This window comes from Nematocida major, assembly GCF_021653875.1.
Source record: "Nematocida major strain JUm2507 chromosome Unknown 2424, whole genome shotgun sequence".
NCBI lineage: Eukaryota > Fungi > Microsporidia > Nematocida > Nematocida major.
This window is the reverse complement of record NW_025952956.1, coordinates 417,859-442,367: the sequence shown is the minus strand read 5'-3', so window position 1 is coordinate 442,367 and position 24,509 is coordinate 417,859. Positions and strand designations below refer to the sequence as shown.

The window sequence follows — 24,509 nt, the reverse complement described above, 5'->3', positions numbered from 1 at the left end:
AATAAACGCCGCCGCCTATTGCCGACTGCACAAAAAGTAGCATTACATCTTGCACAGTGCATAATAAATAGCCCGAATATTTTATTTTTTTATGCTTCAGGACATTGCGAACTGGTTCCGGCGAAGAAGCGGACCTCAAGACGACCTAAAAATGTTCTTTGAAGAAACAACAGAAATGTGCTTTAAATCGTGTGTTTCTTCGGGGCTTCTCGGGAATAGGCAAAAGCTAACGGAGAAGGAGAGAGCCTGTGTGCGCAAGTGCACGGAAGAAAAAATAAAAATATTCCTGCAAATAGAGGAATCGTTAGAAAACAGCGTAAAACAGGCAAACGAGTGAAAATATGCGATAAAGCGGGAAACCGGTTTGTAAAATAGCGGAAAACGTGGGTTTGGGCATGCGTGCGGATTTTCACGGCGCGATACTATGGGGTGTTGGGCATGCGCGTTTTTGCCTTTTCTGCCTTTTTGCTCGGGTTATTCGGGCTCTTCTCGCACGCATTTTCTGCACACTGCGCATTAGGTCGTACTTTTTGTGCACGGCATATTAAACAGCATTTTCTGTGCACAGCGTAAAAAGCAGCAGGACTTTTTGTTTCTCGCCGGGTTATTCGGGGTATAGTGCGCACAATAAAAATCTGCACCAAAAACCTGATCCTAACGGGTTTTCCAAAAAAGACCTTCCTAAAGTGATAATGTTTTTATTTATTATCTGAGAATTTTGGGAGAAGCGCCTGAAATCGTGCAGCATATGTCATTTAGCTTGGAGTTCCCACCGAATCCATTCATGAAAATGCTTCCAACCTTGGAGTAACAGTCATTCCCCCAGTTTCCAACTCCGCCAACTTTTACGTCGGACATTCCTATGGAATTACAGGCCATCTGCATCCCCAAAGAAGGAATTCCAGGCAACGATACACCTGGATTTAGCCCGGAGAAGTCGCTAACAGAACCTGAAGGCATGCATATGTTTGGCATGGTCATGTTTCCGCCGTTTCCGAACCCTCCGCCATTTCCGAATCCTCCTCCAAAGCCGTTAATGTGGCAGTTGATGTTAACACCTGAAGATGAGTCAGTGTTTGAACCTGGGAAGCCTATCCCGCTAATTGAAAGGTCAGAAATCATGCCTGAATTTCCTGTGCATGGGTTTATCGAAGAAGTTGGTATGCAAACAGGCGTAAACATTGCGTTGATTGTTGAAATAAGGGAAAGAATAAAAAGGCTTTTTGAGAAATGCATAAAAGTGTAAGTGCGAAAAATATTTATACTTTTCTTCTGGTACGTGTTTTGAAAAGCCTGTGGGAAGATGCGGGTATTTTTAGGTATTTCGGTCTGGAAGGAGTCTTCAGGGGTCTTTTTTTGGCATGTAGCAGAGACAAAGAAACACAGAGCGGAGATTAGAGCGAGGGATATGCGGACTTATTTTCTGTTGTTTTAAGCATGAGAATAAAACAAGAGAAAACGTTGTGCGGGAATTACCACATGCGGTGCACTAAGTGCCAATTATTCCGCTGTGTATACTAAACAAAAGAAAAAAAGTGCCAAAACTTTTTGCACAGCGCACAGAAAGTCCTGCGCAGAGTCTGGCGCTCTCTGCTGCGGGCACTACTACACACGCCATAAGCAGTAGAATACCCGTCAATAGTTACTCGGTGGATCATAAATAACGGAATATATTGTGCAGTGCATCAGAAGTAACGTAGCATTCTATCCGTTACTGCACAGCACATCATAGCTCCTGCAACAATTACGCACTGTGCCGTAACTTCTGCAATAATTGTACAGTGTAGCAGAAGTCCTGGTTTATATATATTTATTTTTTTTTTTGCCCAAGAATGTCCCAGAAAACTAAGAAGGTAGGAATTGTAGGGAAGTACGGTGTGAGATACGGTGTTTCCCTGCGTAAGAGAGCAAAGGTATCTGAAATCACTCAGCACGCCAAATACACGTGCAACTTCTGCGGAAAGAAGAACGTGAGAAGAGAAGTCGTTGGAATTTGGAAATGCCGATCTTGCAACGTAGTTGTTGCAGGAGGAGCCTACAACGTCGTAACTGTTGCAGGACAATCTGCAAAGTCACAAAACCAGCGCCTGAAGGAGCTCACAGATAACTAATAAAGGACTTGCGAGTATATTATACAGGATCTGCAACGAGTTTACTTGGGGAATATGCATGCAGCAGATGTATAGTATCATAAAGCAGGGAGTATTCTGGAATTTATGCTATAGTGTGCAGTAGGCAATGGAGTTATGGTGTAGTGTGCAATAAGTGGCAGAATGCCTGCTACATATGGTATAGTGTGGGGTTATTCTATCACTTACGATAGAGTGTGTAATTGTTGCAATTGTTCTGCTGCTTATGCCACACCGCCCAACTACTCTGTTACTTACAACACACCATGCTATTATTCTGCCACCTATAATGCAGTGCGCAGTAAGTGATGTAGATCTTTTAGGCTCCCCTTCCAAATGCGGAAATGTGCCAGATATGGCAATGTGTTCGCTTTTTCATGGATTTTCAGGTTCTAAAAATGCAAAAAGTAATTTCCCGCGCTTTCTTTACGCACTTTTATTCAACTACCAGATACTCCGTGCTATTTCGCTGGGTTATCCCCACAATAAGTTCTGTTAGATCGTTTGAAATCTCCGGCGTAATTTTTGCATCCCCTGAATACGCCTTATGCGCGCACACAAAGCGTCTAATAAAAGCAGAAACACTACACTTTTTTCCGCTGACTCTTTCCCGCAGGAATTCCAGGTACGGCATAATGCAGTCCGTATCCGCCTCAGCGTACTCCTTCAGATAGATCTCCAGGGCCCCGAATATTCCCACGTACTCGCCCGCCCCTAGAAATATCTCCTGGACAGTTCCCTGCTTTAAAACGGGCAGATCCTGCGAGAAAATGTTCGCTCGGTACCAAAAGACCTGCTCTCTCTCCGACTGGACAGGGTCTTCCGGGTTTTTCGGGTTGTTCGCAGCCTCAAAGTTCTCGTCTACTTTTGAAATGGGGATCAGCACGTTAATATTCAGGGAGAGAATCATCCTCGAAAAAACAACGACAAAAACACTGTAGGCAGCATTCTCGAAGGAAGTTGGCTGGATTTCCATCGGCCTAGTCTCTACAAGCCAGCCTGAATTTGCCGACTCAGGAGCTGCTGCTTTTGGGGGCTTCAGGCGCATGCTCCTCCAGTTGCTGCTTTGGATGTTCTCAAAGTCGTCTTCTGGGGAGGCATCACTATAGCACAAAACGGGGTCTCGAATGTAAAGGGAGGAGATGTGCCTTGCCATGGGAAAGTCAACTCCTGCTTCAATTAGCCTGTTGAAAGTGCATATTTCCAGGGGCGGATTAATATCGTTATATGCTATATCAAGATCTTTTGATAGAATTGATGTATAAATATCAACTGACGAGTATCTGCTCTTTCTAATGTGAGTCTCCTGTGGCTGCCTGCAATCGACTGAAGCCCCGACAATCTCCCATCTCGTGCTTGTCTTCAGGAGCTTTCCGTCTGCGTATGGGGTTGCTGCTGTCATAAAAAGAAGCAACGGACAAATAGCTGCAATATTATCGTATAGAGTCCTTGCTTCATGGACGGACTCGCACTGCATCGTAATTTGCAAGCAGGCACATCCCATCCCCTGGCCCATACTGTCAATTACTGCGGGACTTTGGGGGTTTCCCTTTTCCGAGCCCATTACTGGTATTTCGTGGTGCAGGGAAACGCCTTTTCTTTTGGGAATGTTTTGCGAAAATCCAAAGAATCTTTTATGCTGGGTTATTGCAAAGTCTGGGAAGTGCAAGCTGTTTGTGATTTTAAAAGTTGGGGATTTTGCTTTTTCCAGGGCTTTTTCCAAGGGAGTTTTCGGTGATTTATTGGAGGGCGAGGGAATTTCTGAAAAATTTCCTGCACTTTCCCAGCGCGTAAGCCACTCTTCTGGGGCGAGGGAGCTTGTTCCGAAGGCCCAGGGGGTGCCCAAAAGGGGGAAAGCAGGCAGAAAAAGGAGAGAAACGTCTGGGCCAAATTTCTCGTGGAGTGACCGCATGAGGGACTTTCTTCTGGCTTCCAGGTTCTCCTCCAGGCGGGCTAAAACGTGGAATCCTGGAGCATACGGCCCGGCTGGGGTGCTTTCTAGCATGTATCCTGCGTATTCTGGGTGGAGCAAGCTGTTTTCTGGGAATGTATCTCTCAGGATTTCGTCAGCTCCCAGGAGAAGAATCCAGTTTTTGTTGACTTTTGCGATAATATGCTGCTCAAGCTCTTCTCCCCAAAGAAATTCTTTGATTTTTGGCGCTACTTTGTTGTGGTACACTTTTATGAAGTGCTCGATTCCTCTTCTCTTCATTTCTGGAGAGTGTCTTTGGGTTTCCTCCCACGTGAGTATTTTGCTTTCTTTCAAAAGGCCCATATACTCATAAAAAACTTTTTAATATTTATGCGGTAATTAGAAAGCCCAGTGCGAGAAACGAGGGCGGCTTCTGAGGGGAGATGATGGAATTTGGTGGGGTGTTTGGGCGCGGGGCGGGATATCTGCATGTGAAATTCCAGGACGTGAGATTGGAGAAAAGTGCGAAAATTTTGGGTTATTCGGATATTTTCTGATAAGCTCGCAGGCCCTGGGAAGTGCTTATGCGGGGGAGTGCACTTGTTGTGCCCGGGGAGTGCACTCTTTGGACGCTTTCGCGCGCGGAAAGGGATTTCTCAGGGTCTTGGAAAAACAACCCCAAAAATATCGCGTGAGAGAGCGTGCCTTTGAAGAGCTGTGTTGCGCAGGTGCAGCTCTGCATGCAGGAGTCGTTGCAAAGGGGACTTTTTCCGCGAGAAATTGAAGGGTTCTCCAATGCAGTGCCTGAGAACAAAAAGAAAAGTGTACTCTTTTTTGCACACAAATACACATTCCAAACGAAAAACAAAGAACCCACAGAGAAATGATCAGGGAGTGCATATGCGAAAGAAGAAGCACATTCTCACTCCATTTATTCACTTACTTCCTGGGGTTCCCCGCAGATAGAAAGACCGAAAGTCGCAAAACATCCGGGTATGCCCGTGAAAAACAAAGCACAGAGCGGATAACCGCATAACCGTTAAAACAGTCCCTGAAAAAGAGAAAAAATCTGCCCTGAGAGAAAAGCCTAGAGCCGAGAACACAGAAATCCCCTTTAAAAACACAAAGTATAAAAGACAAAAATATTTCAGTTTTCGCAGAGTGTACGAGTACTTCTGGCCCAGGAAAACATGCGAGCACAAAAGGAGGCGAAACTCTGGGAATAAGCTGCAGACGCAGGCTGTTCTCCTGCTGCTGAGTGTTTTCAGCTGAAGTTTTCATTCGTCTTTATTTTCCGTGGCTTTTTCCGGCCTAGCCGCAGCTTTCTTACAGAGGCCTACCTGCGAATGGAGTTTAGGAGCTCGTCCTTGCTCCACCGGTCGACCGTGTACATTCTCGAGCGAATGAGAAGAAGCCACCGAATGAACTCGTCCGGGGACTGGGTTTTGTAGAGCACTGTATTCCCGTATACGTCCTGAACTGCAAATTCGTAGGACTTTACGGCCTCTTTGAAAAGTGTCCCATTCGTGACGTTTTTCAGGATGATCTGCGAGGGCTTTCCCACTGTAATGTTCATTACGTCAATTTCCTTGTGCAAATGCACGTATCTGGTGGGCTTATTCATGCAGCTGAAAAAGGAGTCGTTATTCTTCACGACGAGAAAGAGTTTTGCAAGAGTAACGTCAACATCAATTATCGTTTTCATGTCATTTTTCTTGTCTATTACCGTGGTTGTAAGCGTATGCCCTTCCAGTTTTAGCTCGGACTCGTACTGCTTGCTCTTCTTAATCACGCGGGCAGCGCCCAAAACAGTCGCATACTTGAAGTCGTTCAAAGACCCGACATTGTCTACGCTGAGGTTATACGAAGGGATCGACTCCAGCTGCAAGGGAGTGGCTGTTCCGTTAGGGGAAACACTCACAAGTGCCTCGGAGACGGTTGTGCTGAGTGTTTCCGTGATGGTTTCGCGGCCTGCGTGCGAGAGTACGCGGACCTTTCTCTCTTCTATCTTTCTTCTGAGCTTGAGAAGGTTTGCACGATATAGGTCTATAGAGGTCTCCTCGGAAGAGGCAGGCGTGTTTTTGTAGAAGCACAGAAGCGTAGGAGAGTCATTGCACTCGCTCCTGAACCTGTTTTTAAGGGCGTTGTACCTGACTATTCCAGTGTCCTCTAGCACTTTATCTATAATCGCCAGATTCTTTTTTTCTTCCATAAGGAGTATCTCGCCCGTATATATATAGTGGAAACAATTGGTCAAAAGCCCACGGAGAAATTTCATTGGGCAGATGCAGGAGGGGAAGTGCTGGCTTATACAGGCCTGCAGTGCCCGAATCCTGCTTCTCTGTGGGCTGTTTAGACTGTTCAGATGCTCCCAGGAATGAAAACATTACGCGATAAAAAGATTTTCAGGCTTTTATTTCAGGGCTGCAACAGCACCGGAAAATTGTCTCTTACTTTGCAGGGGGGAGCTATTCTTTGCTCTCAGCGCAAGAAGGCATGTATATGGCCTTAATCACGCTCTGGAGTTGGGCGAGCTTTTTCTGGTCTTCCACGCTCTCCAGGAAAAGACTTTGGCACTCCTCTAAAAGGCGGAGTGTGTAATCTAAGGTGTCTCCCATGAACATAAATCGCATGCTGCTGATAAGCATTGCAGAAGACTTATCCGCATCATGAAACTCGATTCTCCTGAAAAGCGGAGATATCAGCTCTGGATGGGCTTCTCTCCTCTCCAGGGCAGAGATAAACCAGAAAATCATATGCGCATTCTTGAGAGATACTGCTTCTGGAAGGTCTTCTGGACAATCTACTTCCAAAACAGCCGTGGCAAGTTCGTCTATGTGCTCGAGGGTTTTATCTGAGCAAAGCAGGCAGTTGAATATGGAGTCCAACGTGTGCTTAAACTTTATTATAAAGTTCTTGGAAAGAGGCAATCCAGTCTTTTCTTTGTACGCCCTAAGGTGCCCGACAACTATATCACCCACTGCATTGCTTCCTTCTTCAGCATATTCCCACAGGGAGACGATATCCTGCATATCCACATGCAGGGCTCCTTGGATGGCATTGTTAACGGTGATTTTTGTTCTTACTTTGTCGAGTAAGTCCAGCTGCACCAAGCCCTTCAGACTCTCTATGGATGTAACAAGATTTTCCAGCGATCTATTTCCCAGGAGGTTTCGGGCCAGGCGAAGGCCTAAGTGACTTTCCGGGAGGTCTATGCACTTCCCCTTGGCGTTCTTGAAGAACTCCATCGCGAAGAGGTTTCTCTCCGTTTCTAGGAGGGCGTGCCCCAGGATGAGAGCCTTTCTGATGCTGCTGGGGGACGGATTCACTGCAGTTTCCTTGGCCAGGGCCTTGATCATGCCCTCCATTTCATTGCTCTTCGCGCTCTTGCACACCCAATGGTTCAGGTACCGCAAAAACAGGCAGCTTGAAAAGTCATTCTGTGCTCTGTATATGCCTGTCTTAAAGAGGGCTTCAAAATCCTGCTCGGAGGAAACGGCGGAAATTGGCAGGACGTTTATTGCCACGTGCCCTAAAGAAAAGCGAATTTTCAGGCCCTGGCGCACATCAAACCCTTCGTGTCCGAACTCCAAGGAAATTTCTCCAAATACGTCGTATACTTTGTCTGTTCGCATGCATTTTTTCAGATCTGAAAAAACGACTTTCACGTTTCTGTTTATAGAGAGGGGGAGAAGCAGGCCGGAAACGTACTCCTCAAATTCCGCCAAAACTTTCTCTGCAGGCTCTTCAGAAGAAGCCAGCTTTGCCATGAGCCTGTCCAACTTTTCCTGCTCGGTTTCCAGCTGTCCTGTCACTTCAGCAAATGCATAAAGGGCGTTAAAAGCGCCTGCTCGTATCCCGCACTTGCTTGGCATGGCGTACGTTATGCGGGTGCAGGTCAGGTCATTCATGACCTTATTCCACTCTTCCAGCATTTCTACGGTGGCGTTCTTCTTTGGGTCTGCAACTCCCGAGTTGAAGAATGCCCTCAAATCCTTCACTGCCTCCAGTTCTTTTCTTTCGCCCAAAGATCTGTCTATGTTGTAGACTTTCTTATTTGGGTCGTATGCCAGACAGCAGAAAAGTGCGAAAAGGCCCAGTTCCGTGCAGTTGCTGAAAACCTCCTTGGTGAATTCGTTAGAGCCTTTGCTGTAATGCCTCACAACCATCGGCTGGGAAAGTGTGTTTTCCCCGGGGAATGGGAACCATTCGAGCGTTTTCAGGGCTTTCTGCAGATTCACGATTGGGCCCAAATACTCCACTGCCTGGCTCTTCTCCTCAGACGCCAAAAAACACCGGTTGAAAATGTCTTCTTTCCCGGAGGCAAGCTCTATGGAGGCCCCGATTCCTTTAAGCAAGCAGTACACGCTCTTTGCAAACTGCAAAGCATCTTCCTTGCTCTGCAGGAACTCGAAAAGATACGCCTGTATCAGGAACTGCGGAGTGTCCAAAAATTGGTTCGTCTCAAACTCTTCGGCTGTGCAGGGGAAGTTTCCTGGGGCTTCGTTCTGTATGAAAAAAGAAGCGACATTGAAAAAGTCAGTTTGTCTGAGGCTGCTGCTTCCCACTTTTAGGCTAATGTTAAGGACGGCCAGCTCGTCGATAATATCCTGTTTCTTGTACTTCGGCGCCTCCTTGTACAGATTCTCGCTCTGTGTGTCCTTCCACAGCACAATTTTCTTTTTCGACGCAAGAATGGGGACTTTTACGCCCTCGGACAGCAGAAGAAAAGACGCAAGAACTGTACGGGCCTGCTCTTTAGTGCAGATGTCTTGAAGGACCCGAATAAAAGAGTCCTTTTTCGCGACATGAATCGACAGAGAAGATCCGTCCACGGAGGGAAACATCTTTATAAGCGCGGTGTGGTACTTCTGGCTATAGGTCCTGGGCTCTAAAATGGCCAACTCTGCGAATTCATTCGAAGAGTATGCGCGGTCTTTCGTTGCACTTCTTGTGTACTGGGGCGCGCCGGCACCCCAGGACAGAGAATAGCTTGTTTCTATTTCCGGGGAAAGAAACCTCTTGTTATAGGTGTACCCCAGATCAGAGTATATGTATCCGCGCAGCATGTTTAGTGGGCCCTTTGGATTTATAATTAGTCCAGCATCTACTTCAGTCTTTTGTATACCTATCAGATCATCAAGGCAAATTCTTGCATTTATGCAAGACATAAACAGCGCAAGCACTATTACAAAATCAGTTTTCATTTATCCTACTTAAAAAAAATATTTTTATAATGCCAGAGCTCGCTTCTTTCTGTGGGATTCTGGCTGCTTTTTGTCATTAAAACTAAAACTGTACAAAAAGGCTGGCACCAGCACGGGATCGGAACTGCCGTCTTTCTCACGTTTCCAACTGATCTTATCGCGCAAATTTGTGGGCAGCACAAATACTGTAGAAGCCTGTCCCGGGAGGCGCGGAATTGATCAGTTCCGACTTGCTATATACGTAGACTGGGCTTTTTACGCCCTTTTGGAATGCACGAATTTATCTGTGCGCATTCGGGCTATTATTCGGCCAGAAGAAGTGCCCGCCCGTTAATTTCCTGGGCTTTTGGCTTTTCGTGGGAGCTTACCCCAAAGGTGTGCATTTGGCGCGTATTCGCTGCAAATAGTGTGTGTTTTGTTACAGTGTGGAGCAGCGCGCGCCAGCCGATCGTTTCCACTACTTCAGAATAGACTGCATGACGAGGTACGCGTTCACCGCCTGCGTGTACTTTTGAAGTGCCTCCTTCGTTTTCTTTGAGGGGACTGCGCTGAAGTATTTATCCAAAATCTCCTCGGCCTTGCGTATTTCCGGGCTAGACATGTGCACATACTCGTCCCACTTCATGATTATTCGAAGGTCTTTCTTGTATATTAAATACGCCAGAATTTCCTCGATTTCCTTTGGGATGTTATTGCTGGCCAGCGACACCAGAGTAGCATACGACATCTCCACCTTCAAGAGCGAACTTTCCTCTGGGGCTGCACACATGTCCGTGTCAAACTGTATTGCATAGAGAAAATACATTATTTGCATGTAGAAAATGGACACTTTTTGGTTTCTGCTTTTGCACATTTGCTTCTCGTACCATGCGCTTATTTGCTTGGAAATGTGCTGCTGGAGGTCTCTCCGGAGGGTGCTTGTGGGCTCTTTTTTTATCAGCTCAGAAACCCAGAAATAGCTGCCGTTCTGCGGATTGAGGGGATTCTCAACGTTCAGTGCTTGCTCTATGATTCGCTTTGTTATGGCTCTGGCTCTGGAGGGGAGCGAGTCTTGTGTGCCCCATTTCTTTCCCATAAAAATAAAAGTTCTGCAGAAGTCTCTGCGCATAAATAGAAATACGCGCGATTCGGGCTTAGCAGAGAAACAATGCGACCAAATGACGTCTGTCTCACGCTCCGCCTGCTTAAACGCGCGCTTAATTGGGTCTTCGCTCCTGCGCTGTTCTCAAGCAGAATCTGCAGTGCGGGCATTCAAGCTATTCGAAACACTGTTTTATTCATTTCAGCCTGCACAGACACGCAAGTGCTTAATCGTCTGCTGCTATGCGGCTGTCCCAGCCATACTCCATTCTTCGCAAAAGCGCTGGCCCAAGACGCCCTCTGGCTTCCGTGCTCGCTTGCTGTAGGGCAAAGAGGCTGCGTTTATGCGGGCTCTTCCGCAAGGGCTCGATCTTGCACCTTCTGCCTCATTCTGGAACAAACTCTCCAAAATAGCAGATTTTGAAGGGTTTATTTTTTTGACCTGTGCACGCGGAATAACAGACTGCAGAAAGCGCGTGCAGACCCGCGGGGAGCAGCAAAAACGTGCTATCCTGTGCCGCGCTGATTTTATTTGCTGCTGCGCCCAAACACGGCACTTCCGGAGCACTATGTCTATTTATTACTTACTGGCCCTCGAAGTACTTTCTGATGATTTCCTCAGCCCTGCTCGCGACTGAGTAGCTTGTTGCCGACTGCAGCTCCTCAATGTGCTCGAGCAAGTCGCAGCTTTCAATTTCTGTTGCGATCATATTCTCGCCGCCCACGGAGTCGCTCTCTCCCCACGCGAGGAGGCTGTGGATTGCGTCCAAAACGACAGCGACCAGTTTTGCGTCGTTCATGATGGAGGGCAAAAACTTGGAGAAAGCCATTATGGCGCCTGCCTCGCCAACCTCTTTTGCGTACGAAACAGCCTCGTTCAGCTGGACCACGGCATTGCATATGGCCCAGCACGCCTCTACTCGCATCTGCATGTCGGCTGTTTTCATGGTGTTTACAAGAATGTCAAGGAATCCGTGCTTTATGACCTCCTGCACCTGGGACGGGGTTCCTGCTGTTATGTTAGAAATGACCCAGCATATTTCTCTCTTTATCTTGGAGGACCGCTTGTTCTCAAAAGGCAGCGTAAACAGCTCTCGGAGTATCTGCACTGTGCCCAGGTTTACAATGTAGTCTGTCTGTTTCTCATCGTACGTTGCAATGTTTCCAAGGATCCGTATGATCGGCGAGAGAATGGGCTCTTTCAGGTGCAGCTGCATGGTGTCTCCCTGCTGGGCTGTGTGATTGTAAGCTGCAAGCTTGTGTGCACAGCTGGCCAGGACTCCGGTGGAAATGATCATGTCGGCTTGCGCTATTCCTGCGTCGCACATGTAGCTGAGTGCCCAGTACGCGTCTACCATGGTTTCAGTGTCATTTACCTCTATAAGCTTTATTATGACAGGCAAGCACATTTCCGTGTGTTTTATGTACGGCGGCGGGTTCCTTCCTCGGTTTAAGTTGCTGAATGCCCACGTGAGGTTTCTCAGAAAAGGGATGTTTATTTCCCCCACTTTTCCAAGCTCCATTTCCACCAGCTTTATTACGGGCCCAACTGCGCCCGCATCAATGCAGGCATCTCTTCCTGTCTCGCAGTCTCCAGATATGTTGCTGATTCCCCAGACGGCCTGGTCCTGCAGCTGCATGTTGTCCAAGTAAAGAAGTTTCACTAAATTGGGAACAGCGCCTGCCTTGACGGCTGCCATCGTCTGCTCAGTGCTTCCAGAGGCTATGTTTGTGACCACCCAGGCAGCCTCGTGTATTATTCTTACAGCAGTCTCCTCGGGCATTGTCGTGTAAATGGGGTTTTCTGGGTTTATGAGCTTGGAAAAAGTCGGGGTAAGGCCGTTCATAACAACAAAGTCAATTGGCGGGCACTTGGCTGCGCTGAGAAGCCTTCGAAACTCGGTCACTCCCTGGACAATGTCTTCTGGGTTTTTTGAGTTGATTTTCTCTGCAAGTATGCTCAGCTTGCTGCTGTTTGTTTCTCCAGATGAGGTCATGGTTCTTCTTTTCTGAAGCATGCCGTCTCTTTTTTGGGTTCTCAGCTCGATTGCATTACTGGCTCTGGTTTCTCGCTCAGATTGTGTTCCTCTTCCGCTGTTCTTATATCCATGCGTCATTTAGCCTAAAATTAAAAGCAAGAAAATAAAATTTAAATAGCCATAGAAAGCCCTGAGTGCCCCAGAAAGCGGGAGAGGCCTAATTTGCAGAAGACCCTGAAAAATCACGTGGCAGGAGGAAGCACCCAGGCGCATGTGCCGGTAAAGTTTTGCTTCCTGGCGTGGGCTGTACAGGGAGGCTCTGGAAAAGACTCAGTTAAAGGCGCCGCGAGGTCCTGGAAAATGCGGGCAAATGCCCCATGTTGGCGCGCCTTTAGGCTTTTATCGTGCTAAAACCGCGCTAGACCAAGCCGGAGGCATTCCCAAAGAACATACTTCAGGCCGCCTTGCAGAGAAGGGCGCCCTTTTCGGGACAGGGCAGCTGGGGAGGCGGGCTGTGCATTTGCGCAAGCCAGCTCGAATTAATTTTGCAATTATTTGCTGTGTTTATTTCATTTGATGCATATGGAGAATGCCGGAGTAAACCTATACACAACAAGACGAGTGATTTCAAGAAAACTGATTTCTCTTATTTTGGTTATTGGAGTTATATGCATTGCTCACATATGTTCGCTTTTTCTAATTTTTTTTACAGACCCTGATAGTGACTTTTACATACACGAGTACGAGTCTGGAATAACCATAGTTTGCCACGCCAACTTTATTTCATCGTACGCCCTTATTGCAATTCAGGGGCTTTTGGAGAGGGACATTTTTCAGGTTATGTTCTCAACAATTTTTGCAAGCATTCTCTCCGTGCTGCAGATGATTGTGTCCTTCAGGATGTCGATCGAGCTGTTCTCGGCTATGTACATTTCCTCCACGGTGCTGTTGGTGCTGTGCGGATGCGTTGTCGTGGGAATCATCTGCTTCACAAACGAGCTGCGCGCGGAAATCGGGTGGTTCTACTACAAGTCGTACGGCGCCAGCTATAACACGCGGAAGGCCATAGAAAGATCGACCTCCACATTCTTCAAGCTAAACATACAGTTCTTTGTCTCGTATTTCATATACATGTACATGCAGGGAGCATACCTGTGGATCACCCTGACTGTAGGCGCCATGTACGCGATTCTTATAGTCCTCAATGTTATTAAGCAAATGAAGGGAAACAATGTTTTAATACAGATCGGCACAATTTTAATGACCTCTTTCATTCTAGCTTACTACGTAGGAAAAAAAGCCTTTCCAGACCTTCTTTCAAGCAGGAACTACGAAACACCCTCAGAACAGGGCTTAGAAAACGCGTACAGAATATTGGAAGTGGGAATACGCCTGGCGGTTATAGGTATATACCTTATTCTCTTGCTGATAGAGCTGGTCTACATAAAAACAGGATGGGGGAAAAAGGCGAAAGAAGACAGAAAGAGAATGATCATATGAAGGCGCCGCCCGCCCAGAGCGCCTGCTGAAATAGGCCAAGCCAATGTTTTTCGCATTTTCGCATGCTCTTCCCAAATAGCGGCTAGACAGCGCCCAAACACAAAACCGTGCTTTCAAACAGCCCTGTCTTGCGCAGCCGAAGCACCCTGAAGAAGACAAGCTCACTGCTCGTACGACCTTTTCGCTGGGGGGCGTATATAGCACGTCGGCGGAAGCATGGTGGAAATTTCCGAAAGCCGCCACCTCGGAGAAATATAGTCCAAAAATAGCTCTCTCGCAGCGTATGTCATCCACAGGGCAAATAAGAAGCTGACGATGTGCCACATAAGCTCAAAAAAAATCTCTAGAACCACAAGCCCCATGCGCATAAGAAAAAGCAAGCGCAAATTACACACATTTATTAAAGAGAAGCATAAATAGAGGCATTAAAATTTATTTATGAAAAAAGAGGACACGGTAAACCAGGCAAACAGAAAGAAAAAGAAAGCGCTTCCAATACTGCGGGATATTTTGTACTGCACTGCTCTAGCAGGGAAAGCTCTGATCCGGGACGAATTTTCGCTGTGCTTCCAGCAAAATGAAACAAAACCCGAATTTACGTTTTCATACACAATGAGTCTTATATGCAGATATGGGCTGATTCTTCCTCTGCGGCTGCCTGCCACTCTGTTTATACTGCTTCTCTTTTCCGTGCTGATAATACTGTCTCGCGGCGTGTTTCGGGGGTTTGGAAGCAACAAATTGGTCACGGTGGGGTGCAAGCTCTTGCTGTTTGCCATGGGGATACGCGTGCAGCACCACGGGATAAAGAACCGGCCCTGCATTCCGCACATATACGTTTCCAACCACACGACGTACATGGACTATTTGATTCTTAGCAGCCACCGGTTCTCGCACTCGGTGATTGCGCAGCGGCAGGGAGGCTTTATGTCGATGCTGTTGAAGCTTGTAAGCGGGTCCGTGCAGTTTGAGAGAAACATAAAGGCGAACCGCCGAGAGGTGAAAGAGGGCATCCGAGAAATGACCCAAAAGGCATCCATAATTGTCTTTCCAGAGGGCACGTGCGTCAACAACGAGTACACAGTAATGTTTCAAAAGGGCGCATTCGACTTGGGCGTGAAGGTGTATCCGGCCGCAATAAAGTACAATAAGAAGCTGGGAGACCCGTACTGGAACACGCGGAAGCAGACGTTCAGCAAGCACTTCATATACCTTATAACAAGATGGCGCACAGAGGTCTCTGTCTGGTGGATGGCCCCCGTGGAAATTGAAAAGGGCGAAACGGCCTCTGGGTTCGCGACCCGGGTCAAAAGAAAGATCTCGGAGCGTGCAGGCCTAAAAAACCTCGTGTGGAATGGATACCTGAAGCACTGCAAGAGCCCGGAGGAGATGAAGGAGATAAAAAAGTGGGGCGACCAGCTCACACCGACTCTTCTGGTCGCATCGGAGCGGAGATAGAGCGCCCGACCAAACAAGCGCCAGAACAGGAGTCGTAAAAGGCGAGAAGCAGAGGGCCTGTCTATGCACAGAAAGTGTTGAAAGAGGCTGCGCAGCGAGGGCTTCAGAGCGTGACATCTCCGGGTGAAACGAGCCAAATCGAAGATGGAACTATTTGCGGACGCGCAAAAGCTGCAAAACAAACACAATCTAAAACACGAAATAGACGAATAGGCGCATATCAGTAATGAAAATAGTCTTATCCACAGTAAAACAGCGTAGGAGGATATATAGAGGCGGACAATCCATTTTCCATGAAATGGGCAAGCTTCTTGAGGTTCCTGGGAATATCATCAAGCACGGGAGAAACATACCCAGACGGAAACTATTTGAGCACCCTAAACAACAAAGAGGTGACGATATACAACACTTCGCAGCCAACGTACAGGCTCATATACGATCACCATGTGACAGGCGTGCGCCTGCTGAACCTGCAGGCCATAAAGAAGAACAAGCAGCACATAAATGCCATTATGGTGCTTTCAAAGACCTCGGGCGAAAACGAGTATAAAATACTCATAAAGCCAGGCAGCCAGCCGGCCTCGCTGAAAAACAAAAGACAGAAGATTCTGTGCGCAAGCAAAAGCGACTACATGATAAGAGCGTGCAACGCAGACACAAACACAAGCTCCTACACTCTCACGTGGAGAATTAAGCCGTTCGTGAATGGGTACAAAATCAAAGACAGCGACTCCGGCTCGTGCCTGGTCAGGTCAACGGACAACGGTGTGCTGAAGCTGGAGTCGTGCGGAAACAGCACAGTAGAGCACCGATTTGACATGATTGAAGTTGCAGACGATCCGTACAAGGCGCTCTATCTGTCGCCCGGCCAGCTTCTGGAGTACGAAATGAGAAGCGGGGGCGGGGGAAATCTTCCTTCTTGGATGACAGACGGGTCCGCAGGAGCAGACCCCAGCGAAAGCGACAGAAATAACAACAGAGGCGACGGCTTAGACGGATATGGAAATGGAGGATATTGGCAGAACCCGCACGGGACAAGCCCCTCTTGGGACTATAACAGACAGCCCTGGAATGGGCCAAGAGACCCGCACGACGGCCTTTCCGGGCCAAATAATCAGCCCTGGATGGGTGGACATGGCAACGGAAATGGTTGGAGTAACAATGGAAACGGAAACGGCTGGGGTAACAATGGAAATGGTTGGAATAACAACGGAAACGGCCATGGAAACGGCTGGGGCAATGGAAACGGAAATGGTTGGAGTAACAATGGAAATGGCAATGGAAACGGTTGGGGCAATGGCAACGGCAACGGCTGGGGCCACAACGGAAATGGAAATGGCTGGGGCAATAATGGCAATGGCTGGGGAAATGGAAACGGCCATGGAAATGGTTGGGGCAATGGAAATGGAAATGGTTGGAGTAACAATGGAAATGGCCATGGTAACGGCTGGGGCAGCGGCGGAGGAAATGGAAATGGCTGGGGTAACAATGGAAACGGCGGCGGAATGAACAATGGGCCCGGGTGGGGAAACGGCCTTAACGGGCTTATTGGTGGAAGACCTGGCGCAGTAGGCCGGCACGTGATAAACCTTCGAGACTTAGGAAACAACATTGAAAGCCTTAAAGACATAGTTAAAACTCTGAAGTCTTTCTGCAATGAAACATTCAGCGAACTGGGCCTGTGCGGGCAAACGTCAGATTCCATGTCAAACATGAGCCCGCAGCAGCTGCAGGACATGATTATGAAGCACGTGCAACAGGCCGGAATGCAGGGGGCCCCAGGATTTGGAGATTCCTCGTATGGAGGCAGAGGGCACATGCGCCACGACCAAAGAAGGCACGGACCGCCAGACGATGGCTATCACGACAGAGGTCACCCACACGACAGAGATTATCCCGAAAGAGGCCACTATTCTGACAGAGGCCATCCACACGACAGAGATTATCCCGAAAGAGGGCACTATTCTGACAGAGGGCATAGAGACCGCCCGAGTAGAGGGCATATGGGCCACGGCCCCAGAAGACGAAGGTCGCTGGACGACGGCTACCCTGAAAGAGGCTACCATTCAGACAGAAGAAGGCGCCCGCAAAGAAACGAGTACTGCATAGACCCAGAAGAGGACAGAGACTATCCATACAGATCCCGGAGGCCCTCTTTGAAGAGAGACAAAGAAGGAAGAACTCTTGAATGCTACCCTGTGGGCACTTCCGAGGGGCGCCTGCACAGACATGGCGAACACATTCCCGAGGAAAGGCGCCACTCAAGAGACAGATACGACGACTACGACCATGCGCCGCACCCAAGGCACAGAGAATACCCCGGTTCACTTACCAAAAGACACACTCCATACGACTACTAGCACCACCCTCCTTTAAGTAGAAGATTCTAACTGCACATATTAGATGTTTGCGTGTGCTTGTAAATGATAATTGTATCTGCAATAAATGTTTTATTATACTTGAAGTCGCTGAAGCTGTTCAAATACTAACATAGGCAGAAAATATTTAAAAAATGTAGGCGCCTGCATGATTTTGAGGAATATGCTGTGTGTGCGGCCTGTCTTGCTTTGGCGCAATTTTCATGAAATTTGCAGACGCAGGCACTTTTTTCTTCTTTTATGCACAGCAAGAGAAAAACAAAAAGCGATTATTTTTGCATTGGGAGCCAGCTTGGGCTCGAATCTGCGTGCAAAGTCGCCGCGCGCTGCATTTCTAGGGCAGCACAGTAAAGCTGCAGGGTGCGCACTCGGAAGCGCGAAGGGAAGCGTATCTCTGTGCTTGTCCTCAAAACTGGGCACAGAGCGTGCTTGTGGCACGTGGCCATTGCTTTCCGTTAGTGATTTTGGATGTGTGCATTGTTTTTCAGGTGTTTTGGTTCGGGATTGGCGGAGCTTTGATAGGGTGCGTGTGCAGAAGTGTGGTTTGCCTTCTTGCACAATGTTTTAAAAGTGAAACTTATGTTTGAAAGTAGTTATACTAAAGTGGGCGCCACATAAACACGTAAATCAAATGAAATGGAAGACACACATGCACAGGCTTTCCATTCTCGGCCTTCTAGCGGCCTCAACGGCGCTGGCGGCCCACTCCAGAATTATAATAGAGCCGGAAATCTACAAGAACAGCATGTACATATCTGCTGTGAACTTTAAGCTGCAGAAGTACATTTCCAACCCTAGAGAGCCAACGGAAAAGTACTCGCAAAACACAGACGTGCACCAGCCCATCGACCTGGACAGCATGACGTTCATCATGGAAGACAAGTCCAACCTCTACGAAAGCGCCAAGGAAAGCAGCGAGCTAGAGAAGGAAAAGCAAATATTCACATTCCAAAACAAAGCAGGAAACTACATGACCGGTTTCAAGGACAAGTTCATTACAATGGAGCCAAGGCAGCAGAATAACATAGAAACCCAGCTATGGCATCTTACTCTTATGACACAGGGAGACTACCACGTGATATACTCCATGGACAGCCCAAACATGTGCCTTACTCTGGTTCCGCTCGAGTCCATCACCCGAAAAGACGGGCCTACCAACACTGTGCTAGGGTCTAACCTGAAGCTGTCCCTGTGCAAGCCCGAAAAGCCTGAGCAAAAGTTCATAATCCGAAGAATCCAGCTTTCAGCTGAAGAGCAGTCCTCCGCAAGCGGGACTGGCAAAATAAAGCCAGGCTCGCCCGCAGAAAACAAAATATTCGAAATGCTTGATAGAATGGATCAGAAGATTGATAACCTGAGGCTTCTGGTGCTTGCGCTGGTAAGGTCTGTCTCGCACATCCAGCAGATCATAACCACAGGGAGCGTTGTGCCGGGAGAAGCAACAGACATTGACAGACTAGACCAAATTGCCATGCACCGGCCAATGCAGGACGGCTTTTCTAGCATGCAGGGCTCCACAGCATCCGAAAAACCCTCCCCAGGCCCGTTCCCGCCAAACGGAAACACTTTAAACCCGCTCTCATCTCCTGACAGGCGCAGTTCTGTTCCTGAGCTGGTGTCGCTCAACTCGAACTACTCAGATCCATATGCTGCGCGTGGAGTAGACAGCCCTGGATATGCAGCCAGTCCTGGCATAAGCCCGTATACGCAGCCGCTGGTTCCCCGTGGCGCGCCGCTGTCGAACCAGCCGTGGAGGCAGAACTCACTTCTGAAAAGCCCAAACGGCCCGAATGATATACACTCACCAAATGCGCGAAGTCTCCTGTCTAGCAGCAGAGACCCAAGCACAGTAAGCATGTACCCAAGGCATTTAAGCCCAAACAACCCAACTGTGCAAGACTATGCTAGAGCGATATAAGCACCTCAAACCGTTCCGCCAGGCCTCACATCGCCAATAATAAACACATTGGATTTCTGCGCATTCCCGTATTTGCGGAAAACTCTTCGTGTCCTGCGCATCATAAGCAGGCAGTAGAGAACCCCAGCCTTTTGTTTTTGGAGACCTGCACAGCATGCCAAGAGCCTAAACTTCTGAGAATAGAATAAAGCGGACGGCAGTTGGACACATTTGAATTTTGGGCTGTTTCTTAAGGAAGCCTGTGGCGCGCGGAAAATGCATGCTTCTGGCTGACACCAAAAATTGGCTCTCACTGCTTCGCTGTGATTGAGTGATTTTTTTCCTGTTTCATTTTCAGAAAATCAAGTTTGTTTCGAGTTATCATTGTATGAGCACAGGCTTTGGAAAGACAATGGCGTGCGCCATGCATGCAATGGCGATGGTATACGCCATACATGCAATGCCGCTGCAGGAAAGGACAGAAGGCATAAGTGTGTGGAGCTATAGCGAGCCGGACAGCTTTCTCACGTGGAAAAGCTACCGCGAAGAGCCCATTTTTTTTATGAAGTCGCACGGCGAGACAAACCCAAGCCCGGATTTTCGAATTCAGTACTTTTCGCAGAACAGCAAAAACCCGATCGAGCACAGGCTGCCCGTCAAAATCTTGACAGAAAAAGGAGAGGCCCTTGGGCTGTGTAATCTTAAGGTGCGCTCGATTGTTCCGCAAAATGAGCCAATGTGCAGCAGCATGTGGGTTTTTGTGCCAAGGCAGCAGGGCGGGTTCTTCATAAAGCCGCAACACAACCAGGCGATTTGCCTGAACAATTCTTATATGGGATACATCACGGCGGAGCCGTGCCGAGAGGAATGGTCTTCCATGGGGTTTATGTATGGCACGCCGGATATGCGAAGGGCTTTTCTGATGCTGAGAGACTTAGTCGACATGACAAAGGAAAACTCCGTAAAGAACGACTTGGCCCACATTTTATCTACAGGCAAGTACATGTATGGGCAGACGGGCCATGCGCATGCGGCCATAGAAGCACCGCCTCCTTACACGTACACAGCGCTAAAAGAGGATGCACCGCCTCCGTATGAAGCACTGGACGAGAAGAAAGAGCCTCCTCCGTATGATGAGCTGGACGAGAAGAAAGAGCCTCCAAGAAAAATGCACTATAAATCGTACAAAAAGCGCATATATCGCCCTCCGCATCGCTCTAAAGAAAAAAAGCACGAGTTTGAGCATGCGCTAAATGGCAAGAGCATTCTGGACATAGACTATTCCTCTGTAAACAAAATGCGGTCGTTTCTCGACACGCCCAGCCCAGGCATAGGCTTAACCCGAAGCCTGCGAAATCAGTCCGTCCGAAAGCTTCTGAGGAGGCTACGGCGCATACAGGCAAGAGCACACATTAGGTTTAACGGGAGCCTCAAGAATTGCAACTACTATGAATGTGTATAATCCAAAAATAAACAGAAATTTGGCACTAGGCAGGAACAGCCAGTTCAAACCAAAACAAAGCGCTCAGCGCAGACTAATGTGGGCGATTTTGCCGGAGCTGCTGTCTCAAAACACAGAAAGTTGGCGCTGGCTTGTTTTTCTTTTTCTTCTATGATGTATGATGAAAGCATAGTTAGTTGCTCGTAATTGGTTATTGTTCAGATGGACTACTTAAGGGGCTGCATACCTTAGATGTTAAGGGATAGATTAAATAATGTCTATTTAAGCAGGCCAAGCCTAACAAACAAAGGCTGCAGTTTCACTTAGCAATTCCAGTATTACAACTTTCTGTGCTCGGTCTGCGCTTCTTTTGCAGTTCTGCATGAATGCACCATAATGGGCTTCAAGACAAAAAATGCCGGCCCAGACCCTAGCAGCTGTGGGGGTTTTGGCATACTGTGTGCGTCCTTCTAAAAAAGGCAAGGCGCGCGCGCGTTTTCCAAAGCCTGCTTTGCAAAAGGAGCCTGCTCATGCATGCTGCTTTCATAAATTATGGTACTTCGATGTTCAGATTATATTATAGGGTTAAGAAATTCTGTGGCGGCGCGCTGCACTGTTTATATTCTAACACATGGCTGCCCATATTTGGCTTTTCGGGCCTTTGTGTAAAGTGTGATTGACAGCAGTCATATAACAGGCCTGCGCCTATGCGTGTGCAGATTCGAGCGGGCCGGGGATAGGCAAAGACAGCGTTTCAAATCATCACAATGCGTGCACTGCAACTCGCTGCTTACAGTGCTGTCTCTGGTGCTAGCGCATGCCTGCGCCCTGGCATGTGGATGCCTGTGCTGTGTGTTGTGTCTGGCAGAGATGCGCTGAACTATTCTATTATAATTTCAAACTAGTAGCTTGCTCAATATTTCAGAAAAAGTTTTAGAGGCTTTGTTTTGCCAACTTCTTCGCTAAGAGCAGAACCAGAACGAATTGGCTACTGCCCTTTTAAACGCGAAAGAGCCGATATGTTCTTTGGGGAGAGACAGCTGTCTTACTATGCCAGCACACCCTTGGGTGTAGAATGGCACTTGGATCTTTAAAAAGCGTTTATTTTTCAAACCATTAATGCCATTTGGGCTATTATTTGGGTGTGTTGCACGCCTGTTGCAGGTGTATGCAATAACCTCGAATTCCACACTTCCATTTTGGCAAGCCCAGGCTTCGGAAAATTTGGCAAAATTAGCTTGTGCCCTGCAGTCTGCATGTGCCCGGCTTTACTAGGGCAGATAATTAAACTGATTTTCTGGCGCGAAGGCGGCGTACACAGTGTTAAACCTTTCCTGCCCGCCGACTTTCACAAGAGCGTCAACGTTTTTTCTAAAGTATTCCAATACTGTGTCCTCATGTTTTTTGAAAAGAGGTTTAAAGTATGTGACTGGATAGTTTAGCTGCAGCTTTAAAGGAACAAGGCTGTACAGGTCGTGGATAAGCTGGACTTGGTCCGGCTTTTTCAATATGGCATACTTAAGGAACCAAAGAAGCCATGTGTTTCTCAATGACTCCACACACGAGTCAAAGTGGTAACCGATTACCCTATTCTCCCGTTTTGCATCTGCTTTTTTGTTTTGTGCATCCTCGTATATAAGCTCATAAAACGAGCGAACGTGCTCTGCTGTGTTTTGCTTAAGAAATTCAACCAAAATTCTTCCAACATCTACATCCAGCTTTATAGCGGGGTTAAACGTCAAACCGCCTGCTCTCTTTTTGGAATAGTTTTTAAAATGATCCAGTATAACTAACGACCAGTCGGTAGAAAAATTGATTTCCTCAAGATAAAAAAGCAGCAAGGCTTGAAACGCATCGAAAGCACTATTCTTAGCGTTTTCCGACAGTTGAATGTTGGGGCAGAGCGTATCAAAAAACCCAGCAGATACGAGGATGCCTAGCATTTTGCAGCTTCTGGAGGTGTGTAGATTCGGAGTGGTGCCAACAATGTTGTGGATGAGACGGGCCATGGGGTGCTGCATGTTGCATTCGATTCCATGGTTCTTCATACAAAGGACCAGGCATGATACAGCTATCTTTCTTTCATGCATAGTAAGCGTGGGGCCGTACAGAAACAGCCTGTTCAGGTTTCTGGGGCTGGACTCTGCTGCGTCAGTCAGCATTCTCCACAGCCTTTTGTCATTCTCTATTTCCTTTCTCCCCGGCGCTTTTGTAAGCACTTTCCTTTCGATGTAGTGCGCAAGCAGGCACGAAGTAAAGGTGTTGTCCTCTCTGTATTTTATGACGGCGTCCTCTAGCACCGAAACGTCTTCATCTGTCAGCCCGGTGCCGCAATTTGCAGAATACGCCATGTGGCCATCACTGAGCTTCATAACAAACCAGATTGGTGTGTTCTTCTCGCCATGGAAGTAGTCTAAACGCATAGACCCATAAAAATCTATGCGCTTTGACTCCTTGGAGATATACATAAAGATACCGGTGAGGTTCTGCATACGCACTTTCAGGTTCTTGTTCACCGAAAGCGAAACAAAAAATGTGTTAAGATACTCTTCAATAGCCAGTTCCATTTCTATAGTAATTGGGGAGTCGGGGGTCACTTGGCTCAAAAGGCGGTCTATCTCTTTCTCCTCGGCCTCCATGCGGCCTGTTATCTGCGCAATAACGTACAGGGTGTTTCCTAGCCCGGTTTTAATGTTGTTTTTTTTACTGTGATTGTACGCTATTTTGCCGCAAGGAAGGTCTGCCACCACTTTGGTCCACTCTTTCAGCACATCTAGTGTAATGCTGTTGTTAGGAGCAATTGCAGTGCTGGAAAAGAACTCTCTCAGATCCTGCGCCGCAGCCGGATCCGGGCAGCCCTTTAGAAGCCCGTCCATGTCGTATTTGCCGGTTTCCGGGTTGTACGCAAGACAGCAGACCAGCGAAAGAATCCCAGCCTCGCAGCAGTTGGAAAAAGTGTCTTTTGTGAACGCTTTCGCCGCTCTGTCGTACAAAGGAACGCCCCTATATTCTGGTAGCAAACACTGCTCAGTGAACGGAAAATTGGCTCCAATGCCAAGAGTGTACGCCAACGTATTGAGCGGCTCGAAGTACTCAAGGGCCTTGCTTCCGTCCTCCGCGGGCGTGAAAAGCCTTTTGAACGCGTCGGATGCAGCGCCCCCGCCGTTGGGGGACACGGGCTCTTCGCGCATCATGCCAACCAGCAAGCTGTGCGCGCACCCTGTAAGTTCCAGCATGCTTTTTCTCCCCTGCACATACTTGGATAGGTACGCCTGGATCAGAAACTGCGTGCTGTTTAGAAACTCGCCGGTTGCAAAACCTTCTGGAGTGGTCGGAAGCTCCACGATGTTTTTGTACGTCTTGAAAAACCGTACTATCTGGGCCGTCTCCTTTTGCATTGCCTTCGTGCGCTTGTCTTTGCGGCTTATGTTGAAAACCTCCTCCTTCGCGCGCGCGTCTTTGTAGAGCACCAACCGCCCTTTTTCCGCGCTAATGTTCACGTCCACGCCCTCGCTCAGAAGAAGCAGC

The 24,509-nt window shown here is 47.9% G+C and overlaps 15 protein-coding genes across 15 annotated transcripts; 7 read left to right on the top strand and 8 right to left on the bottom strand.

The window, feature by feature from the left end:
• Positions 1-91: 91 nt before the first annotated feature.
• NEMAJ01_0018 (uncharacterized protein) lies at positions 92-337 on the top strand (the record flags this gene model as incomplete). The annotated part of the gene is made up of 1 exon (XM_047913856.1): positions 92-337. One exon carries the CDS (start codon positions 92-94, stop codon positions 335-337), a length of 246 nt encoding a protein of 81 aa, XP_047769813.1.
• A 368-nt stretch (positions 338-705) lies between these two features.
• On the bottom strand, positions 706-1,236 carry NEMAJ01_0264 (uncharacterized protein; the record flags this gene model as incomplete). Its single annotated transcript, XM_047914102.1, has 1 exon — positions 706-1,236. One exon carries the CDS (start codon positions 1,234-1,236, stop codon positions 706-708), a length of 531 nt encoding a protein of 176 aa, XP_047770059.1.
• A 596-nt stretch (positions 1,237-1,832) lies between these two features.
• Positions 1,833-2,111, top strand: NEMAJ01_0017 (large subunit ribosomal protein L37Ae; the record flags this gene model as incomplete). Its single annotated transcript, XM_047913855.1, has 1 exon — positions 1,833-2,111. The coding sequence occupies one exon, from the start codon at positions 1,833-1,835 to the stop codon at positions 2,109-2,111; it is 279 nt and encodes a 92-aa protein (XP_047769812.1).
• Positions 2,112-2,565: 454 nt separating this feature from the next.
• Positions 2,566-4,404, bottom strand: NEMAJ01_0263 (glutamate--cysteine ligase catalytic subunit; the record flags this gene model as incomplete). Its single annotated transcript, XM_047914101.1, has 1 exon — positions 2,566-4,404. One exon carries the CDS (start codon positions 4,402-4,404, stop codon positions 2,566-2,568), a length of 1,839 nt encoding a protein of 612 aa, XP_047770058.1.
• A 973-nt stretch (positions 4,405-5,377) lies between these two features.
• Positions 5,378-6,253, bottom strand: NEMAJ01_0262 (uncharacterized protein; the record flags this gene model as incomplete). The annotated part of the gene is made up of 1 exon (XM_047914100.1): positions 5,378-6,253. The coding sequence occupies one exon, from the start codon at positions 6,251-6,253 to the stop codon at positions 5,378-5,380; it is 876 nt and encodes a 291-aa protein (XP_047770057.1).
• A 256-nt stretch (positions 6,254-6,509) lies between these two features.
• On the bottom strand, positions 6,510-9,248 carry NEMAJ01_0261 (uncharacterized protein; the record flags this gene model as incomplete). The annotated part of the gene is made up of 1 exon (XM_047914099.1): positions 6,510-9,248. One exon carries the CDS (start codon positions 9,246-9,248, stop codon positions 6,510-6,512), a length of 2,739 nt encoding a protein of 912 aa, XP_047770056.1.
• Positions 9,249-9,705: 457 nt separating this feature from the next.
• On the bottom strand, positions 9,706-10,323 carry NEMAJ01_0260 (uncharacterized protein; the record flags this gene model as incomplete). The annotated part of the gene is made up of 1 exon (XM_047914098.1): positions 9,706-10,323. The coding sequence occupies one exon, from the start codon at positions 10,321-10,323 to the stop codon at positions 9,706-9,708; it is 618 nt and encodes a 205-aa protein (XP_047770055.1).
• Positions 10,324-10,912: 589 nt separating this feature from the next.
• Positions 10,913-12,445, bottom strand: NEMAJ01_0259 (uncharacterized protein; the record flags this gene model as incomplete). The annotated part of the gene is made up of 1 exon (XM_047914097.1): positions 10,913-12,445. One exon carries the CDS (start codon positions 12,443-12,445, stop codon positions 10,913-10,915), a length of 1,533 nt encoding a protein of 510 aa, XP_047770054.1.
• A 444-nt stretch (positions 12,446-12,889) lies between these two features.
• NEMAJ01_0258 (uncharacterized protein) lies at positions 12,890-13,807 on the top strand (the record flags this gene model as incomplete). The annotated part of the gene is made up of 1 exon (XM_047914096.1): positions 12,890-13,807. One exon carries the CDS (start codon positions 12,890-12,892, stop codon positions 13,805-13,807), a length of 918 nt encoding a protein of 305 aa, XP_047770053.1.
• A 161-nt stretch (positions 13,808-13,968) lies between these two features.
• Positions 13,969-14,169, bottom strand: NEMAJ01_0016 (uncharacterized protein; the record flags this gene model as incomplete). Its single annotated transcript, XM_047913854.1, has 1 exon — positions 13,969-14,169. One exon carries the CDS (start codon positions 14,167-14,169, stop codon positions 13,969-13,971), a length of 201 nt encoding a protein of 66 aa, XP_047769811.1.
• Positions 14,170-14,245: 76 nt separating this feature from the next.
• NEMAJ01_0257 (glycerol-3-phosphate O-acyltransferase 3/4) lies at positions 14,246-15,265 on the top strand (the record flags this gene model as incomplete). The annotated part of the gene is made up of 1 exon (XM_047914095.1): positions 14,246-15,265. The coding sequence occupies one exon, from the start codon at positions 14,246-14,248 to the stop codon at positions 15,263-15,265; it is 1,020 nt and encodes a 339-aa protein (XP_047770052.1).
• Positions 15,266-15,558: 293 nt separating this feature from the next.
• NEMAJ01_0256 (uncharacterized protein) lies at positions 15,559-17,625 on the top strand (the record flags this gene model as incomplete). Its single annotated transcript, XM_047914094.1, has 1 exon — positions 15,559-17,625. The coding sequence occupies one exon, from the start codon at positions 15,559-15,561 to the stop codon at positions 17,623-17,625; it is 2,067 nt and encodes a 688-aa protein (XP_047770051.1).
• A 667-nt stretch (positions 17,626-18,292) lies between these two features.
• On the top strand, positions 18,293-19,561 carry NEMAJ01_0255 (uncharacterized protein; the record flags this gene model as incomplete). The annotated part of the gene is made up of 1 exon (XM_047914093.1): positions 18,293-19,561. The coding sequence occupies one exon, from the start codon at positions 18,293-18,295 to the stop codon at positions 19,559-19,561; it is 1,269 nt and encodes a 422-aa protein (XP_047770050.1).
• Positions 19,562-19,928: 367 nt separating this feature from the next.
• On the top strand, positions 19,929-21,002 carry NEMAJ01_0254 (uncharacterized protein; the record flags this gene model as incomplete). Its single annotated transcript, XM_047914092.1, has 1 exon — positions 19,929-21,002. One exon carries the CDS (start codon positions 19,929-19,931, stop codon positions 21,000-21,002), a length of 1,074 nt encoding a protein of 357 aa, XP_047770049.1.
• Positions 21,003-22,252: 1,250 nt separating this feature from the next.
• On the bottom strand, positions 22,253-24,379 carry NEMAJ01_0253 (uncharacterized protein; the record flags this gene model as incomplete). The annotated part of the gene is made up of 1 exon (XM_047914091.1): positions 22,253-24,379. One exon carries the CDS (start codon positions 24,377-24,379, stop codon positions 22,253-22,255), a length of 2,127 nt encoding a protein of 708 aa, XP_047770048.1.
• Positions 24,380-24,509: the final 130 nt, after the last annotated feature.